Source organism: Oratosquilla oratoria, chromosome 33 (genome assembly GCF_046742065.1).
Source record: "Oratosquilla oratoria isolate Oo_2021 chromosome 33, ASM4674206v1, whole genome shotgun sequence".
In the NCBI taxonomy this organism is placed as follows: domain Eukaryota; kingdom Metazoa; phylum Arthropoda; class Malacostraca; order Stomatopoda; family Squillidae; genus Oratosquilla; species Oratosquilla oratoria.
The window spans coordinates 46999705-47018995 of record NC_134809.1 but is presented as its reverse complement, the minus strand read 5'-3'; the positions used below and the strand labels follow the sequence as shown (position 1 = coordinate 47018995).

At 41.7% G+C, this 19291-nt stretch overlaps 1 protein-coding gene across 2 annotated transcripts in view; it reads right to left on the bottom strand.

Annotated features, from left to right (window-relative positions):
• The window catches only part of LOC143017896 (ATP-dependent RNA helicase Ddx1-like), an 88968-nt gene that overhangs the window by 22212 nt on the left and 47465 nt on the right, over positions 1-19291 (bottom strand). For both annotated transcript variants that reach the window (XM_076172935.1, XM_076172936.1), the window contains exons 8-14: positions 18294-18412; positions 10215-10337; positions 9728-9914; positions 9199-9339; positions 5099-5248; positions 4580-4716; positions 3042-3143 (exon numbers count right to left, since the gene is read on the bottom strand). In XM_076172935.1, coding sequence (XP_076029050.1) covers positions 3042-3143; positions 4580-4716; positions 5099-5248; positions 9199-9339; positions 9728-9914; positions 10215-10337; positions 18294-18412 — 959 coding nt within the window. The remainder of the gene's footprint in view (positions 1-3041; positions 3144-4579; positions 4717-5098; positions 5249-9198; positions 9340-9727; positions 9915-10214; positions 10338-18293; positions 18413-19291) is intronic.

Genomic DNA, 19291 nt, shown 5'->3' with positions numbered 1-19291 from the left:
GAATACACTCCACACCCCTCCACCCTCCCTCTTATCTTAGCACCTCCTGGATGATGGGTCATCCCTGCACCTTGTCCACTGCCCTGGGTCAGAAGCAGTGTCGCAAGACACAGCACATCCACAGCAAGGCCGCTTCATTAAATCGGCGACCCCCCCTTTCCGTCCCCCCATGCATAAAAGGAGAAGACTGGGAGAAATCCCTTCTGCCTGCATCAAATTTTGCTCATACATACTACCTCACCCCCCATCTCCCCGCCCATTCCACCTCATGCATCACAACATCATCCATACACAACCATTCTCCATTCACCCCTGTCTTCTGTCCTTCCTCAACAGAAATTCCCCTCTTCCCCAAAGCCCCCTTCACCCCATCCATCCACCTCATCCTAGGACGTCCCCTCATGTTCACTCCCTCCACATCTGCCTTCCACACCTCTTTCACTAGTCTTTCCTCACCCACTCCTTCCATGTGTCCAAACCATCCCAACACCAATTCATCAACCCTATCTCCCAACTCCCTTTCCACCCCGTTCTTCTCCTCACCTCCCCATTTCTCACTCTATCTCGCCTAGCAACCCCCATCACACTTCTCAGACACCTCATCTCAAACACATTCAAACTCCTTCTCTCTTCCTCTCTTATGTTCCATGTTTCTGCTCCATACAGTACTGTTGGCACAATCACTCCTTCATACAGTCTCCTCTTAGCATCCATTCCCAAATGTCTATTCCTCATTACACTCTTCAATCCAGCAAGGCATTTACTCGCTTCTCTCAATCTACATTCTACCTCCACCTTTACTCCACCTTTTCCTGCCACATTTGCACCCAAGTATCTAAAACTATCCACTTCCTCCAGTTGCTCTCCCTTAATGCTCACTTCCAGTCTACTGCTACTTTCACCCCTTGTACATCTCATCAACTTACTTTTACCCACATTTATCATCAGCTTTCTTCTATCACATACTCTCCCAAACTCTGTCACCAACTTCCTCAGTCCCTCCTCCGATCCTGCCACAAGTGCAGTGTCAAAAGCAAACAGCTGGCTCACCTCCCACTTTTCTCCATTTTCTTTAATCATCTCCAATCCCTGACCCACTACCATTGCATTTACCTCTCACACTACCCCATTCATGTTTAACCACTTCACTCAGGGACTTAAATCGCGCGGGCAGCAGCCAATGCCAGCTGTACGACGTGTCGTAATAATACTCGCATCATAAAATATAGTCACCGCTTTATCGATCGTTCTCTTTCACCCGTGAATTTTGAAAACCATAGAGAATGTGATTAAGGGTAGATTAGGGAGAATGTCAAAACGCAGGGGCAACTACAATAGATATAATCAAGACGCCGATATGGCAGCGTCGCAAATCCACTTGCTCCTCATGACGCCTACGTGTGTGGCACCGTATGGTAGGGGTTAAGTTGAACAGCCAGGGCGACATAACGCATCCTTGACGAAGTCCCACCTTTACCTCGAACCACTCACTCTCTCCATTTCTAATCCTGACACAAGTTCTACTACTCTCATAAAAACTCTTGATAGCTCCCAGAAGCTTTCCTCCTATCCCATATATCTGCATAACCTCCTACAATGCCTTTCTGTCTACCCTATCATAAGCCTTTTCCAGATCCATAAAAGCCCAAAAAACATCTTTCCCCTTTCCTATAGCTTTCTCACATATTTGTCTTGCCACAAAGATCTGATCTACACAACTTCTACCCGTCCTAAATCCACACTGTTCCTCACCAATTACTCCCTCCGTTCCTCTCCTAATCCTCTCAATCAAGATCCTCCCATAAGCCTTCCCAACTACACTTAACAAGCTAATCCCTCTGAAACTACTACATTCACACTTGTCCCCTTTTCCCTTGTAAAGTGGAACTATACAGGCATTCCTCCAGTCCTCCGGCACTCTACCCTCTCTCCAGCAAACATTAAATAACCTCACCAGCCAGTCCACCATTACTGTACCTCCTTTTTTTAGACATTTTGCATGGCATCCATCCAGACCAGGTGCCTTACCTGCTTTCATCATTTTAACAACTGCCTTCACTTCATCCTTCCCTATTTCTCCTCCATTTTCCTCACTCATCACTCTTATTTTCTTAGCATTTCCCACTGCAACTATCTTTCCCTCCCTATCCTTCACATTTAGCAACTCCCTAAAATATTCTGCCCATCTTCCCCTTACTGCCTTCTTTTCCATTATCATCTCTCCATCTGCCCCCTTTACCTTTTCTTCTCTACTTGATTCGCCTCCTCTTCCTCTCTTAATTTCTTTCCAAAACATCTTTTTATTACTTTAAAAATTTTCTGTCATATTCTTACCCCACTTCACATCTGCTCTCCTCTTTGCCTCCTTTACCTTTTGCTTTACTTCTTTTTTCTTTCCTTTGTACCTCTCATATGACTCCCTCATCCTATTTTGTAACCAATCTGTGAAACTATACACGAGTTCAAGAATAAACTGGATGTGGAGAGATACGTAAACAGGTCACAATGAGCATAGCTCCTGTCCCATAAAATACAACTAGGTAAACACATCTCCCTTCCCAGGTTCACCTAAGTATATAGATAAGAATATTTCAAGGAGTAATTTACATAGGTCTGAAACATCTTATTGTTTTTGTCACTGTGGGAATAATTGAGTGAATGATGTAACACCATTCCTCACTTGACACTTTCCAATGCTCTCCTCAACAATTTGAAATTTAATATTTGAAGGTATCTCACAACATGCATAAGGTGACTGAATCCCTTCTTTTAAACTATTAGGGTATCAATTTCACCAAAAGCCTAATTCTTCTATATATGAAACCATATGATGCAATAACATGTACTCTCCTACTCATGTCCCAAAGATTTAAAATACCAATTGCTGACAAAATGGTCAGTTGTATACTTGAAAAAGCTTCACAAAGTGAAACACACATTTAATAGAGGTTTCCATTCTCACATGGTGTCTACTCTGACCAAGGCACATACTCATGCAATATTACATTGTAGTTTATATCATGCACAAAGCTGATCCTAACCTGAGGTTCATTGTACCAGACGCAGCAGCCACTTTCTGTGGTAAGACGTGTGTTGTGGCAGTTGCGGCCTCGTGTAGCACACCATTCCCCGTGGTACCAAACCTGTGCAAATCAAAGGTTTAGTAAACATTAAGTACAGCTTATTAACAGGTCTTTAAGCCTAGGGTATGCCATTTGTACAGAACCTCAAACAGCATCATTCACACCAAAACCTACAGAATACTTCCATATTTGAAAGGTTCAACCATTTTCTATCTATAAACCAAGGGCTTTTTTCCCCCCCTTTTTTTTGGGGGGAGAGGTAGGCAGCCATTGCATGCACCCACTCCCATCCATTCCAATCCTATTGTTTTGCTTTCATCTTAACTCCTCATGGATGAAAGGTCATCCCTATCACCTGCCCACTGTCCAGGTCATACAATACAGCAAGACACAGTACACCCAAGTCTCTTAATCCAACACTCACTGACCACCACTTGTGCAGACATTTGGGCCCAGGACATAAACCCTCTTCAGGAATAGGCCAACATAAAGCACCAATTCCAGAAGTGGGTTTATGTCCTGGGCCCAAATGTTTGCAAATGTGGTGGTTGGCGAGTGCTGGATTGAGACCTAGTGTACATTCGTGGCAGGACAGCTTAATTTACATAGCGACCCTCTTTCCATGTTGCCTCATGCAGAAAATGGAGAAGTGGAGAAATCCCTTCCAGCTGCATCAAAATATCATCCATACACAACCATTCTCCACTCACATCTATTTTTTGCCTTCTCCCTTCCCTGCTCAACAGATATTCCCCTCTTACTCAAAATCCTTTTCATCACATCCATCCATCTCATTTTGGTCATCCCCACAAGTTCACTCCATCTATGCTTTCCACACTTATTAGCTAATTTTTCTTCACCCATTTTTTCCATATAACCAAACCATCCCATTAACCTTTTTTTTGTCAGCTCCCTTTGTAGCCCCCACTCACCTGTTCATTTCTCACTCTATCCAACTTTATAATCCCTACCATACTTTTCAGACACTTCATCTCAAACACATTCAAACTTCTTTCTGCTTCTTTTAACTTCTTCAATACGAGTCAAGTTCTTGTGGGCAGCATCAACTGCCTGATGTACAATGATTCAATGAGGCATCACAATACTCGCATTATACATTACCAAAGGGATTTTTCCCTTACAAGGGTGGTAGCCAAAAAACAAAGGCATAAAATCCACTCCCTCCCAATAATCAGCAAAGTCTGAATATTAACAGAAAATATGATCAAGCCAGTTGACAGAATGTGGGGGTCACTCAGCTACAACTACAAAATCAATATAATCAAGACGCCAATGCTGGCATCCTCATATACCCACTCGTGCCTCATGACACCTATGCAGGTGTCATCTTCTCTTTGAATCCATTCCCAGATGTCTCTCATGACACTTTTCAATCACCCAAGACATTAACATTCTTCCTTCACTCTACAGTTTCCCTCCATCTCTACTCCTCCAATTCTTGACACAAATTTTACAAATTCAAAAGTACTTATTACCTTCTCAGGCACATCTGAAACAATGGAGATGGCAAGACCCATTCGCTCTGCTCGACCAACACGTCCAATACGATGCACATAATTGCTCTTCTCATCTGGTAAGGTGATGTTGATCATGAATGGAAGCCCTCCAACATCTGAAAATAAAAAGTAAAGAAAATTAAGCAGGTTTAACCTCTTCAGTACAGGCCTTAAGTCTCGCGGGCAGCAGCCGATGCCAGCCGTATGACGTGTCGTAATAATACTCGCATCATAAAATATAGTAACCGCTTATATCGATCGTTCTCTCTTTCACCCGTGAATTTTGAAAACCATAGAGAATGTGATTAAGGGCAGTTTATAGAGTGTCAAAACGCAGGGGCGACTACAATAAATATAATCAAGACGCCGATATGGCAGCCTCGCATATCCACTTGCTCCTCATGCCACCTACGTATGCGGCACCGTATGGAAGGGGTTAAGATCTTGCACACACCCTCTCTTTTTCTTTGAAAATAAAAAGTTTAGTTCCTTGCTTACCTATGCCTCTTGCTGCCACATCAGTACAGATGAGGAATTTGACTTCTTTCCTTTTAAAGCATTCCAAATTGGCCTTCCTTTCGTGTGGTTTACGGTCACCATGGAGACAGACGCAGGAGTAAGGGTTATTACGATTCTTGGGTCCTCCACCTACAGGTCAATATTAAAGTGTATATTACAAATATTCAAAATGTGAGATTCATTTGTATTCATTAGGTACAGTTATGTTGTGGTTTCCATTTTTTTTTTGGGGGGGGGGGCTATTATTATAGAAAATGGAGAAAAGTGGGAGATAAGCCAGTTGTTGTTTGCTGATGACACTGCACTTGTAGCAGGATCAGAGGAGGAATTAACCCATTCAACTCCGATGACAAGATGTCTTGTCATTTGGTCAAATAAAACAAAAAATCATAAAACACCAAAATGTTTGATCAAACACCAGAAAAATATGACGTCAGTCCTCCTCGCTTCGCTCGCGAGCGAAGCGAGGAGGACTGACGTCATATTTTTCTGGTGTTTGATCAAACATTTTGGTGTTTTATGATTTTTTGTTTTATTTGACCAAATGACAAGACATCTTGTCATCGGAGTTGAATGGGTTAAGGAAGTTAGACAGAGTTTGGGAAGATGTGCGAAAGAAGGAAGTTGAAGATTGCATTGGCTATTCAATTTATATATGGATTGGGTGATGTGAGAGGTAAATACAAGGGTAATGGGCCAGGGATTGGAGATGGTTAAAGAAAATGGAGAAAAATTGGAGATGAACCAGTTGTTGTTTGCTGATAACACTGTGTTTGTGGCAGGATCAGATGTGGGATGAAGGAAGTTAGTGACAGCTTGAAAAGGTGTGCGAAAGTAGAAAGTCGAAAATAAATAAGAACATAAGAATGAAGGAGACTGCAAGAGACCATAAGGCCTACACTGGGCACCTCCATATCCATTACCACCTATCATCCCCATCCATAAAGTTGTCTAATCGTTTCTTAAAACAACTGATAGTTTCAGCACTTACTACAAGGTTACCAAGTCTATTCCATTTGTTGACCACCCTATTAGTAAACCAATTTTTGCTTATTTCTTTCTTAAATCTAAATTTGTCCAGTTTAAAACCATTACTGCGAGTCCTGCCCTGTTGTTTTAATCCATTAAACTCCAATGACTGAAAAATATGACGTCAGGACTGACATATTTTTCTGGTGTTTGATAAAACATTTTGGTGTTTTATGATTTTTTGTTTTATTTGACCAAATGACAAGAATCTTGTCATCGGAGTTTAATGGGTTAATATGATGACCTTGTTTGCATCACCCTTGTTGAAGCCTTTGATCCACTTGGACACCTCTATTAGATCACCCCGCACTCTGCGTCTTTCCAGAGAGCATAAGTTAAGGTGCCTAAGCCTCTCTTCGTAAGGCAAATTTCTGAGTCCATGTATCATTTTGGTCATTCTTCTCTGTACTGATTCTAGTGAATTGATGTCCATTCTGTAGGACGGAGACCAAAACTGTACCGCATAGTCAAGGATGGGTCTAACTATTGCTATATAGAATTTTATAATTACCTCTGCGCTTCTATTTGTTACCGTCCTAGCAATGAAACCTGATGCTCTGTTTGCATTATTCCTGGCGCTAACGCACTGTTTCTTGGTTTTAAGGTCCGGACTCACTAGAACTCCCAAGTCTCTCTCGGTTTTCTCTAAAAGTATGTTATCTAAGCTGTATCTATTTTTGGGGCTTGTGTAGCATGCTACATTTAAAGATATTGAAGTTCATTTGCCATTTCAGTGACCAAGTGAACAATTTGTTAAGATCATCCTGCAGAATCTCTACGTCGTCTCCTGACCTAATTTGGTGTCCTACTTTAGTGTTGTCCGCAAATCTATCCCATTGTCTAAGTTGTTTGTGTACATAATGAACAACAAGGGACCCAAAACTGAGCCATGGGGGACCCCACTACTAACATTGCCCCACCTAAATTTTACTCCATTTATGGTGACCCGCTGTTTTCTGTTACTAATCCTATATCTAATCCATTCTAACACTTTTCCTCCTATGCCATGCGCTTTGATTTTATTTAGTAGTCTCTGGTGTGGCACCTTGTCAAACGCTTTGCTAAAGTCAAGGTAAATAACATCATAATCATTATTGTTATCCGACGCCATTAATGTGGGTAAAAGTTGATGAGATGTGCAAGGGGAGAATTTGGCAGCAAATTGAAAGTGATTATTAAAGGAGAGAGACTGAAGGAAGTGGATAGTTTTAGATACTTGGGTGTGAATGTGGCGGGAAAGGCAGGAGTGGAGGTAGAATGTACACAGAGAAGCAAGTAAATGCCTTGGGGGATTAAAATGCGTAACGAGAAATAGACATTTGGGGATGGATGCTAAGAGGAGATTATGCAGGAGTGATTGTGCCTACAGGACTGTATGGGGCAGAAACATGGAACATAGAGGAAGCGAGGAGTTTGAGATAAAGAAGTATGGTATTGGTTACTAGGCTGGATAAAGTGAGAAATGAGGTGAGGAGAACAGGGGTGGAAAGGGAGTTGGGAGACAGGGCTGATGAAAGAATATTGAAATGGTTTGGACACATGAATGATGAAAAATCAGTATAAGAAGTGTAGGAGGCAGAGGTGGAAGGAGTGAACATGAGGGGGTGACCAAGTATGGGATGGATGGAAGGGTGAAAGGAGTACTAATAAAGAGGGAAATGTCTGTTGAGGAAGGGAGATGACAGAAGATAGAGGTGAGTGGAGAATGGTTATGTATAGATGATGCTGTAATGCATTGAAAGGAGTGGTTGGGGGATGGGGGGTGGAAGAGTATGTGTGAATAATATTTTGATGCAGCCTGAAGGGATTTCTCCTCATCTTCTCTTTTTCTGCATGAGGGGCCAGAGTGGGGGGGTGCCAATGAAATTAAGTGGCCTTGCTGTGTGTTGCTACATTGCTTCTGACCCAGGGCAGTGGGCAAGATGCAGGGATGACCCATCATCTAGGAGGAGCCAAGATAAGAGGGAGGGAGAGGGGTGAATACGAGTATAGTATGTAGGGGATGGAAAGAGTGGGAGGGGATTTTATCCCTTTGTTTTTTGGTTACCTCTCTTCTAAAGGGTAAAAAGCCATTGGTGTATATATATATATATATATATATGTATATAAATTCTTTTATCAATAGAGGAATATATGTTTAGCAATAAAATGTAAAACTTGTACATATACCAATGGCGTTTTCACCCTTACAAGGGAGGTACCCAAAGTCAAAGGCATAAATCCACTCCCACCCATTTCATCCCCACATACACTCCCATTCACCACCCCTCCCTCTCTCTTTTCTTGGCTCCTCCTGGATGAGGGGTTATCACTGCAACTTGCCCACTGCCCTGGGTCAGAGGCAATGAAGCAAGACACAGCACATCTGCAGCAAGGCCACTTCATTTAATCAGTGACCTCTCCCCTCTCTGTCCCCTTATGCAGAAAAAGAGAAGACTGTGAGAAATCCCTTTGGGCTACATAAAAATATCATTCACACTTACTCTCTCACCCCTGCATCCCCTCCCTTCCATGCATCACAGCATCATCCATGCACAACCATTCTTCACTCACCTCTATCTTCCATCTCATCTTTTCCTTCCTCAACAGACATTCCCCTCTTTCCTAATGCCCCTTTGATCTCATCTGTCCATCTGATCCTTGGTCACCCCCTCATGTTCACTCTTTCCACCTCTGCCTTCTACACCACCTCTTTTACTAATCATTCTTCACTCAGTCTTCCCATGTGTCTAAATCATCCCCATACTCTCATCAGCCCTATCTCCCAACTCCCTTTCCACCCCTGCTCTTCTCTTCACCTTGTTTCTCACTCTATCCAGCCTAGTAACCCCTACCATACTTCTCAGGCATTTCATCTCAAAACACATTCACACTCCTCCTATATTACTCTCATAAAAACTCTTATAAAAAGAGAGATTGTATTTTAGGTATATATGGGCCAGGGTGAAGGGATAGTTGTGGGCATTAACCAATTATATAGTCATGCCCAAAAGGAGGATTAGAAGAATTATGGATGTACATATGTTCAGAGGAGAGGGCAGTCAACAAACCCAATTGATTCATGTAGCGTTCCATGTTGTCACAGTCAAGCTTGGTGCGACAGAAGATGAGAGCCTGGTCCATCTTGTGTGTGTCGATGGCTTTGATACACAGTTCACCCTTCATCATTTTCACTGCTTCACTCAAGGTCTCTATTGTACACAAACAATCATCATTTAAGTAATTGAAATTGCTGATAACAAACAACATAATGAAAAACTATACATCCTTCTGAATTTGGGTTTTAAATAAAACTTTGTAAAATGTAAAAATGTGTAAATAACCAATTCTAGTTTTAAAATAGCATCCCTTGACATGACCAATCATAATGGTTCTTAGATAAAAGTACAGTTCAAATGTATAATGTATATCAAAGTCTATCAACTAATCTTTTATTTATGGTGACCAGCAATAATACTTCAAACTACTCTATTACTTGTTCCTTCAAATGTACTTAACTGCTAATTTCTTTACTATCTAACCCTGACAGTACTCCCACTATAACCCCATGTCACCTTGCAACAATAACCACCAACACACCTGGTGTATTATTGCCTGGCCGGACGTTATCCCGACTGTGGACTCCATCTGTTTGGACATGCTTCCTCAGATTGGTCCACGACTGGTTGTTACGTGGGTCCACCTTCACAACAACATGGTGCACTGTCTCAGGAACAGAGTCCTGTCCCTTCAGGTCAATCCATGTTGGGAAGTGCATCAAACGTTCCTGGCACAGAAGTACAAGTCGTTATATACATACAACACATACCTTTCAAGAGGATGACTGAGTCAAAGCACTCTATATGCATGAAATCCCATTTCATGTCCCTCTAATCTCAGCACCATAATTATGGATTATCCCTGTCCCCCACCATTGTTGCTCAGGCCAAAGGTAACTCTGTGAGAACTCTTCAAAGCAGGGCTCAGCCATTCCCCCTCCTCATGTACTCAACATAATTTAGAGAACATTAGTGAGGATGAAATATATGATCATTCCAATCTCACAAACTGGCTTTCCTGTACTTACTGCCATACGTTTGACTTCAAAGGAATGTAACGTAGCTGAACACACCACCATCTGAAGACGTTTCCCATCGGGAGTGATTTTAGGAATGGCACTGTGAATTCTGTTGATAAGATTCTCATGGCCCTTCAGAGACAGAGAGAAATTATTTCTTTAATATTGCCTACATTTACTTTCACCTTCCTCCTCTCATATACATATATCACCAAGTCACACCTGAAAGAACAGTTTGTTCACACTTCATTAGAAACACCTTTGTCAAATAAAATGTTATTTACAAGACTTCAATTTATAACACTAGTTTTGTTATGTTATCAGTTTTGTTATGTTATCATGCCGACAGGAGACCTTTTGGTCCATATCTAGGTCGGATGCAGGGGAGGGGGGAATACACACTTGTAGTCCTGTTAATGTAATCATGTAAAAGCTTGTATCTGTGTCTGAAAAAAAAAAAAAAAAAAAAAAAAAAAAAAATAATAATAATAATAATAATAATAATAATAATAATAAAAAAAAATAATAATAATAATAATAATAATAAAAAAAAAAAAAAAAAAAAATGCTATTTTCACTGGATCATGCTAAACTAAAAAGGCACAATAAGAAACAGCATAATTAGAGTGTTACCTGTACAAGGCTTTCTGGCACGACTTTATACATACAACAGGCCAGGAAAGCCTAGTCAGAAACACTTGTTTTCTGGTACAATGTTTGATCAACCCAGATAATTTGAACAATCATAAGTTTGTATTATGGAAAAAATCACTAGTAGATATGATTTATAGTCAAACACCTTTTATTTGACCTTCGAACATCTAACTAGTTCAAACATCCAACTTTTTTCTTCAATGTCCTAAATCGGATAAAAGTTGAATTTGTCCAAATGGATGTTTGGACAAATTCAACTTTTATCCGACCATTAGGTGATTATTTAGTTGTTGCTATCACTGCTACCGACTCATGGTGCTCAGGTCAGCTGTTATTTTTGTGGCTTTGTGGGGATTTCAATGTTTGTTTAAGTTTGTCTTTTGGTGGTTATTTCTCCTCCACCCTGCTGTGTTGTTTATTATGCTTTATTGTAACGTAATTAAGTGAAAATGTCTAAAACCAGTGAGTTTTTTCCCCTTAATATTTTAGTGTACATCCAAGTATCCAACGTTTCCAAACATCCCATCTAGGGTAGGTCCCACCAAGATCGAATAAAAGGAATTTTACTGTATTTCAAACAATCAGGCTAGGCCATCATGAAGTTATAAATGTAGGCCCCTCTGAACACGATGGTACTGCACGAGACTCATGCTCAGAGGGACCTACATTCAGAGCTTTGCAACGGCTGGGGCCTGCCTGATAAATCTGTATGTTTACCAAATTCCTCACCCTCTATTACCCATAACATCTATCTATATACCAAGCATTAAATGTGTACATGGATGGGGTGGTGCGGGGGGTACAGGCAAGGGTAATGGGCAGATAATTAGAGATGGTTAAAGAAAATGGAGAAAAGTGGGAGGTGATCCAGTTGTTGTTACCTGATGACTGCACTTGTGGTAGGGTCAGAGGGGGGTCTAAGGCAGTTAGTGACAGAATTTGGGAAGATATGTGATAGGAGAAAGTTGAAGGTGAATGTGGGTAAAAGCAAGGTGATGAGATGTACAAGGGTAGAAAATGGCAGTGAGCTGGAAGTAAGTCTCAAAGGAGAGAAGCTAGAGAAAGTGCATAGCTTTAGGTATTTGGGGTCACACACAACAGGAAATGGAGGAGTGGAGGTGAAGTTAACTTGTTGATTGAGAAAAACAAATAAATGCCTTGGGGGATTAAAAAGTGTTAGGAGAAAGGCATCTGGGAATGGATGCAAAGAGTTTATATGAAGGGGTGATTGTGATGATGGTATTGTATGGGGCAGAAACTTGGAATCCAACCTCTTCAATATGAGTCAATGATGATTGATGTAAGACGATTTGATGATGCATCACAATACTCGAGTTATAAAATATGTTACAGCTGTATTACTTTATCTCTCTCACTCTGAATACTAATACATACATACATATACCAAAGGCTTTTTCCCCCTTACAAGGGAGGTAGCCAAAAAACAAAGGCATAAAATCCACTTGCATCCCCACGTACTCCACTCCCATCCATCCCCTTCCCTCCTCCTTATTTTGACACCTCCTGGATGACAGGTTATCCCTGCATCTTACCCACTGCCCTGGGTCACAAGCACATCCATAGCAAGGCTGCTTCATTAAATCAGTGAACCCCCCTCTCTGTACCACCATGCAGAAATGGAGAAAAAGAGAAATTCCTTTGGGCTGTGTCAATTTTTCACATATACTTCCTCATCCCCTATCCCCCACCCACTCCCACTCATGCATCACAGCATCATCCATGCACAACCATTTTCCATTCACCCCTATCTTCTGGTTTCTCACGTCCTTCCTCAACACATTCCCCTCCTTCCTAATGCCCCATCCATATCATCCTAGGTTGCTCCCTCCTGTTCACTCCTTCCACACCTTTTACTTATCTTCCTTCACTCATTCTTTCCATGTGTCCAAATGATCCCAATACTTTTTCATCAACCCTATCTCCCAACTCCCTTTCCACCCCCATTCTCTTCCTCACCTCAATGTTTCTCACTCTATCCAGCCTATAACCCCTATCATCATATTTCTCAGGCAACTCATCTCAAACACATTCAAATTCCTTTCTTATGAATATTAATAACCACAGAAAATATTATCAAGCCAGTTCACAAGATATGGGGGTCACTCAGCTACAACTACAAAATAAATATAATCAAGATGTCAACACTGGCATCCTCACATACCCACTCACGCCTCACGACGCCAATGTAGGTGCCATTAGGGTTAACCATTTCAATACAACTCAAATGCTCACGCATAGCATTGGCTGCCATATGTAATTTGTATCATACTACTTGCATTATAAAATAGTCAGTGCTGTATTACTGTATCACTGCATGATCAAACCAGTTCACAGAATCCAGGAGTAAATCATGTACAACTACAAAACATATATAATCAAGATGCTGATGCTGGCATCCTCACGTACCCACTTGCGGCTCATGACGCCTACATACGTGTATTTACCTAGTTGTATTGTACGGGAAGGGGAGCTATGTTCGTGGTGACCCATTTTTGTATCTCGCAAGATCAAGTTTATTCTTAAATTCTTGTATTGTGTTTGCATACACTATTTCTTCATCCAATTTATTCCATATATCTATCACTGTGTGGGAAGCTGTTCTTTTTCAGATCTCTTCTGTAGTTATCCTTTTTGAGTTTCATTGCATGTCCTCTTATTTTTCCTCTGTCCCACTTTAATAGGTCCTCTCTATCGAGGCATTCTTTTCCTTTCATAATTCTGTAGATGGTTAGTAGATCCCCTCATTCTCTTCTTTGTTCCAAGGTTGGCAATTCCAGTTTGGCCAGTCTTTGTTCATATGTCAGGTTTGAAAGTGTTGGGACCATCTTTGTCATTGCCCTTTCTATTCTTTCTAATTTTCTTGTATTCTTTTTTGTACTGAGTGACCATATCAGTGCTGCATATTCCAGTTTTGGCCTTATCAGTGTTTGTAATATTTTCTTGACCATTTCCTTATCCAGGTATTTAAAGGCCACCTTTACTGATCTTGAAAAATTGTATGTTTCTCTGACCCAGGGCAGTGGACAAGGTGCAGGGATGACCCGTCATCCAGGAGGTGCTAAGATGAGAGGGAGGGTGGAGGGGTGTGGAGTGTATTCAGGGATGGAATGGGTGGGAATGATTTTATGCCTTTTCCTTTTTGGCTACCTCCCTTGTATTGGGGAAAATCCTTGGTATATGTATTTATGTATCTGGCACCATGTCTTTGGTGATAATTACTCCTAGGTCTCTTTCAGAATTTACTTTCTTTACTTCTTTTCATACTGAAGTGGTTGAGAGGCATAGAGTTTAAATGTGTTCGAGATGAAAGGTTTGAAGGATAGTAGGGTTACTAGGTTGGATAGAGTGAGAAATGAGGTGAGAAGGATAGGAGTGGAAAAGATGGCAGATAGGGCACATGAAAGATTATTGGATGGGGTGAAGGGGGCACTGAGCAAGAGGGGAATGTCTGTCAAGCAAAGAAGCTAAAAGACAGGAGATAGGGATGAGTAGTGAGTGACTGTATAGATGATACTATTATGCAAGGAAGGGAGGGGTGGGTGATGGGGGTGCTTATATGTGAATGATATTTTGATGCAGACTGAAGGGATTTCTCCCTGTCTTCCCTTTTTCTGCATAAAGGGATGGTTTTTTTTTTTTTTTTTGCCAATTAAGTGAAGCGGCCTTCATGTGGATGTACTGTGTCTTACTACATTGCTTCTTACCCAGGGAAGTGGGCGGGATTCAAGTACAACCTGTCATCCACGAGGAGCTATGATAAGGGAGGAAAAATGGGTGGATGGGAGAGTAATGGGTTTAGGCACGTGCCTTTGACTTGGCTACCTCCTTTATAAGGGGGAAAATATCTTGGTATATACATACATACATATACCAAGGCTTTATCCCCCTTACAAGGGAGGTAGCCAAAAAGGAAAAGGCATAAAATAATTTCCACCCATTCCATCCCTGAAAACATTCCACACCCATCCACCCTCCTTCTCATCCCTGCACCTTGTCCACTGCCCTGGGTCAGAAGCAGTGTCGCAAGACACAGCACATCCACAGCAAGGCCGCTTCATTAAATCGGCGACCCCCCCTCTACGTCCCCCCCATGCATAAAAGGAGAAGACGGGGAGAAATCCCTTCGGGCTGCGTCAAATTTTGCTCACACATACTACCTCACCACCCATTCCACCTTATGCATCACAACATCATCCATATACAACCATTCTCCATTCAACCGTCTTCTGTCCTCTCCTGTACTTCCTCAACAGACATTCCCCTCTTCCCCAAAGCCCCCTTCACCCCATCCATCCACCTCATCCTAGGACGTCCCCTCATGTTCACTCCCTTCACATCTGCCTTCCATACCTCTTTTACTAGTCTTTCTTCACTCATTGTTTCCATGTGTCCCAACCATCCTAATACTCTTTCATCAACCCTACCTCCCAACTCCCTTTCCACCCCTGTTCTCCTCCTTACCTCCTCATTTCTCACTCTATCTAACCTAGTAACCCCCATCATACTTCTCAGACATCTCATCTCAAACACATTCAAACTTCTCTCTTCCTCTCTTATGTTCCATGTTTCTGCTCCATACAGTGCTGTTGGCACAATCACTCCTTCATACAGTCTCCTCTTAGCATCCATTCCTAAATGTCTATTCCTCATTACACTTTTTGATTCATCAAGGCATTTACTCGCTTCTCTCAATTCACATTCCACCTCCACTCCACCTTTTCCTGCCACATTTGCACCCAAGTATCTAAAACTATCCACTTCCTCCAGTCGCTCTCCCTTAATGCTCACTTCCAGTCTACTGCCACTTTCACCCCTTGTACATCTCATCACCTTACTTTTACCCACATTTATCTTCAGCTTTCTTCTATCACACACTCTCCCAAACTCTGTCACCAACTTCCTCAATCCCTCCTCTGATCCTGCCACAAGCGCAGTGTTGTCTGCAAACAACAGCTGGCTCACCTCCCACTTTTCTCCATTTTCTTTAACCATCTCCAATCCCTGACCCACCACCCTTGCATTTACCTCTCGCACTACCCCATCCATGTATAAGTTGAACAGCCAGGGAGACATAACGCATCCTTGACGAAGTCCCACCTTTACCTCGAACCATTCACTCTCTCCATTTCTAATCCTGCCACAAGCTCTACTACCCTCATAAAAACTCTCGACAGCTACTAAGAGCTTTCCTCCTATCCCGTATGTCCGCAAAACCTCCCACAGTGCCTTTCTGTCTACCCTGTCATAAGCCTTTTCCAGATCCATTAAAGCCCAAAAAACATCCTTCCCCTTTCCTATAAGGTTTCTCACATATCTGTCTTACCACAAAGATCTGATCTACACAACCTCTACCCGTCCTAAATCCACACTGTTCCTCACCAATTACTCCCTCTATTCCTCTCCTAATCCTCTCAATCAAGATCCTCCCATAAGCCTTCCCAACTACACTTAACAAGCTACCCTCTGAAACTACTACATTCACACTTGTCCCCTTTTCCCTTGTAAAGTGGAACTATACAGGCACTCCTCCAGTCCTCCAGCACTCTACCCTCTCTCCAGCAAACATTAAATAACCTCACCAGCCAGTCCACCACCACTGTACCTCCTTTTTTTAGACATTCTGCATGGCATCCATCCAGACCAAGTGCCTTACCTGCTCTCATCATCTTAACAACTGCCTTCACTTCATCCTTCCTTATTTCTCCTCCATTTTCCTCACTCATCACTCTCAATTTCCTAGCATTTCCCATTGCAGCTATCTTTCCTTCCCTATCCTCCTTCACATTTAGCAACTCCCTAAAATATTCTGCCCATCTTCCTCTTACTGTCTTCTCTTCCATTATCATCTCTCCATCTGCACCTTTTACCTTTTCTTCTCTACTTGATTCGCCTCCTCTACCTCTCTTAATTTCTTTCCAAAACATCTTTTTATTACTTTCAAAATTTTCTGTCATACTCTTACCCCATTTCACATCTGCTCTCCTCTTTGCCTCCTTTACCTTTTGCTTTACTTCTCTTTTTTTTTTGTACCTCTCATATGACTCCCTCGTCCTATTTTGTAGGCAATCTGTGAAAGCTTGCTTCTTCTCTTCTACAACCTTCTTTGTTTCCTCATCCCACCATTCACTACCTTTCCTTCTATTTCCTCCTGTCCTTCTTGTTCCACACACCATCCTTGCATACTTTGTGACTCCCTCCTTGAACCATCCCCATTCCTCCTCCACATCTAGCTCTACTCTATCCTTCACTCCCTCCCACTCCTTCAGCTTCTTCTTGTACTCCCTTTCCTTTCATTTAAAGAGTTCACTCTAAGCACCTCCCTAACTTTTGTCCCTTTCCTCTTTCTCCATCTATGCTCCACTCTCAACTTACCTTCCAACAAAAAATGACCTGATATTCCCCCACCCTCTCCCCTTAGCACATGTACATCCTATCACAATCCTATTTACCACTACATAGTCCATTAACACTCTATCTACCACCCTCTCCCATGTGTCCTTATGCTTGACTTTCTTCCAAAACACTGTATTTGCTATCATCAACTCTCTTTCTAGACACATTTCCAACATCAACTCTCCACTACGATTCTTTCTTGGAACTCCACATTTCCCAACCACTCCATCAATTGGATCATTTCCTACCCTAGCATTAAGGTCTCCCAGTACTATTACACTGACATTTCTTCCTAAATCCTCTATGCACTCATTTAAATCTATCCAAAATGCCTCCCTTTCTTCTATATTCTTCTCATTGCCAGGCCCATATGCACTTACAAAAACCCACATCTCCTTTCCCAGTTTCACCTTCATCCACATTATCCTTGAGGAAACCTCCTTCCACTCCACTACACGTTTACCTATCTCTTCACTTACTAGTATAGCCATCCCTTCCCTCCCTTGCCCTCACTTCACTCCTGATAACCTCCCACTTACACTCCCAAACTGACACTCACCCTTCCCTTTCAACTTAGTTTCACTCAAAGCCAACACATCCATCTTTCTTCTCACAAACATACTACCTATCTCTTCCCTTTTACTCTCATCTGTACCACATCCACGCACATTAAAAGACCCAAGCCTTAGGGTGCTGGTCGGAAAACTCCTAGACCCTCTTATGCCTTTACTTTTTTTAGGAATGTCCCCTGTGGGGCTACAAGGAGAAGGATGCCTAGTCCCAATCCCCGTCCCTTTCTTCTCACCTCTTACGATCCAAGTGGAATTACTTGGTGGCAGTATTCTTTTCCCCCACCACAGGGAAGATCTTGGTATAGATATACAGAAGGTCTTTTCCCCCTTATTAGGAAAGTAGCAAGCCAAGGCAAGCAATCACTCCCATCCACTGCTAAATTGGTTCCCTCTCATCTTAGCTCATGTTTTTGCACAAAATATAATTAAAAAGAAAATAATTTCTTACCTGTTTCAAGAGCCCGTCAGCTTCATCAAGTACGAAGAACCTGCAGCCCTGAAGGGAGAGCTGCCCAGTGTTGATCAGCTCCTCCAAACGTCCAGGAGTCCCACTTACAATATCAATACCTACGTAATATAAAATTATGTAATAAAGAAAACAGTCCAAGGACAATGGACTGACATATATAAAATAAAAATGTATCCATTGCCATGTTAAGCCTTCAAATGTGGGAAATGAACGATAGTCTTCATGCACATAAATCAATCCATTATTTCATTTCTCTCTTATACAAAACTTTTATGCCCCAGGTAGCTGCCCAAGGCCTAAGTTTGGCTTACTAGTAAGTTAGTAAAGAGATTTTGTCTTGTCAATAAGAAATTAGAAGATCAGTGTAGTATTAGGTGTCCTTAGTCTTGTGTGTGGATAGAGTGAGAAACAGAGATGAGGCAGAGAGCAGGGATAGAAAGAGAGCTGGCAGACAAGGGCTAATCAAAGAATACAGAGATGGTTTGGGCACATGGAAACAATATGTGAAAAAAAGACTAACAAGAACAGTGTGCAGGGCAAGGCAGGTGGTGGGTGAAGTAAGCTTCAGAGGAAGATCAAGAATGGGATGCATGGAAGGCTTGCCCAAAGTGGCTTGACAAAGAAACTGGAGGAGGGAGAGGAATAATAAGTGCTCAGGTGCACCTAATGACTATCAAAGCATCCCTTGGCATGACAAATCATGTAATAATAAAGATATATATATATTAAAAAGAGAACGCAATATGAAGTGAATATCGCTGATAAATCCAAATATAATCCCAAAGAATTCTATATTTACATTAGATAAAAAGGTTATTAGAAATAATCTGCTGACGGTCAACTTGAATATTCAAATGAAGGAATGTGTGATATTTTAAACAACTATTTTAGCTCAGTATTTGTAAATGAAATGCCTCAAAGTGAACTCCAAACTGAAACCTGTGAAAAGCCTAGGGTGAACTTATATATATACCAAA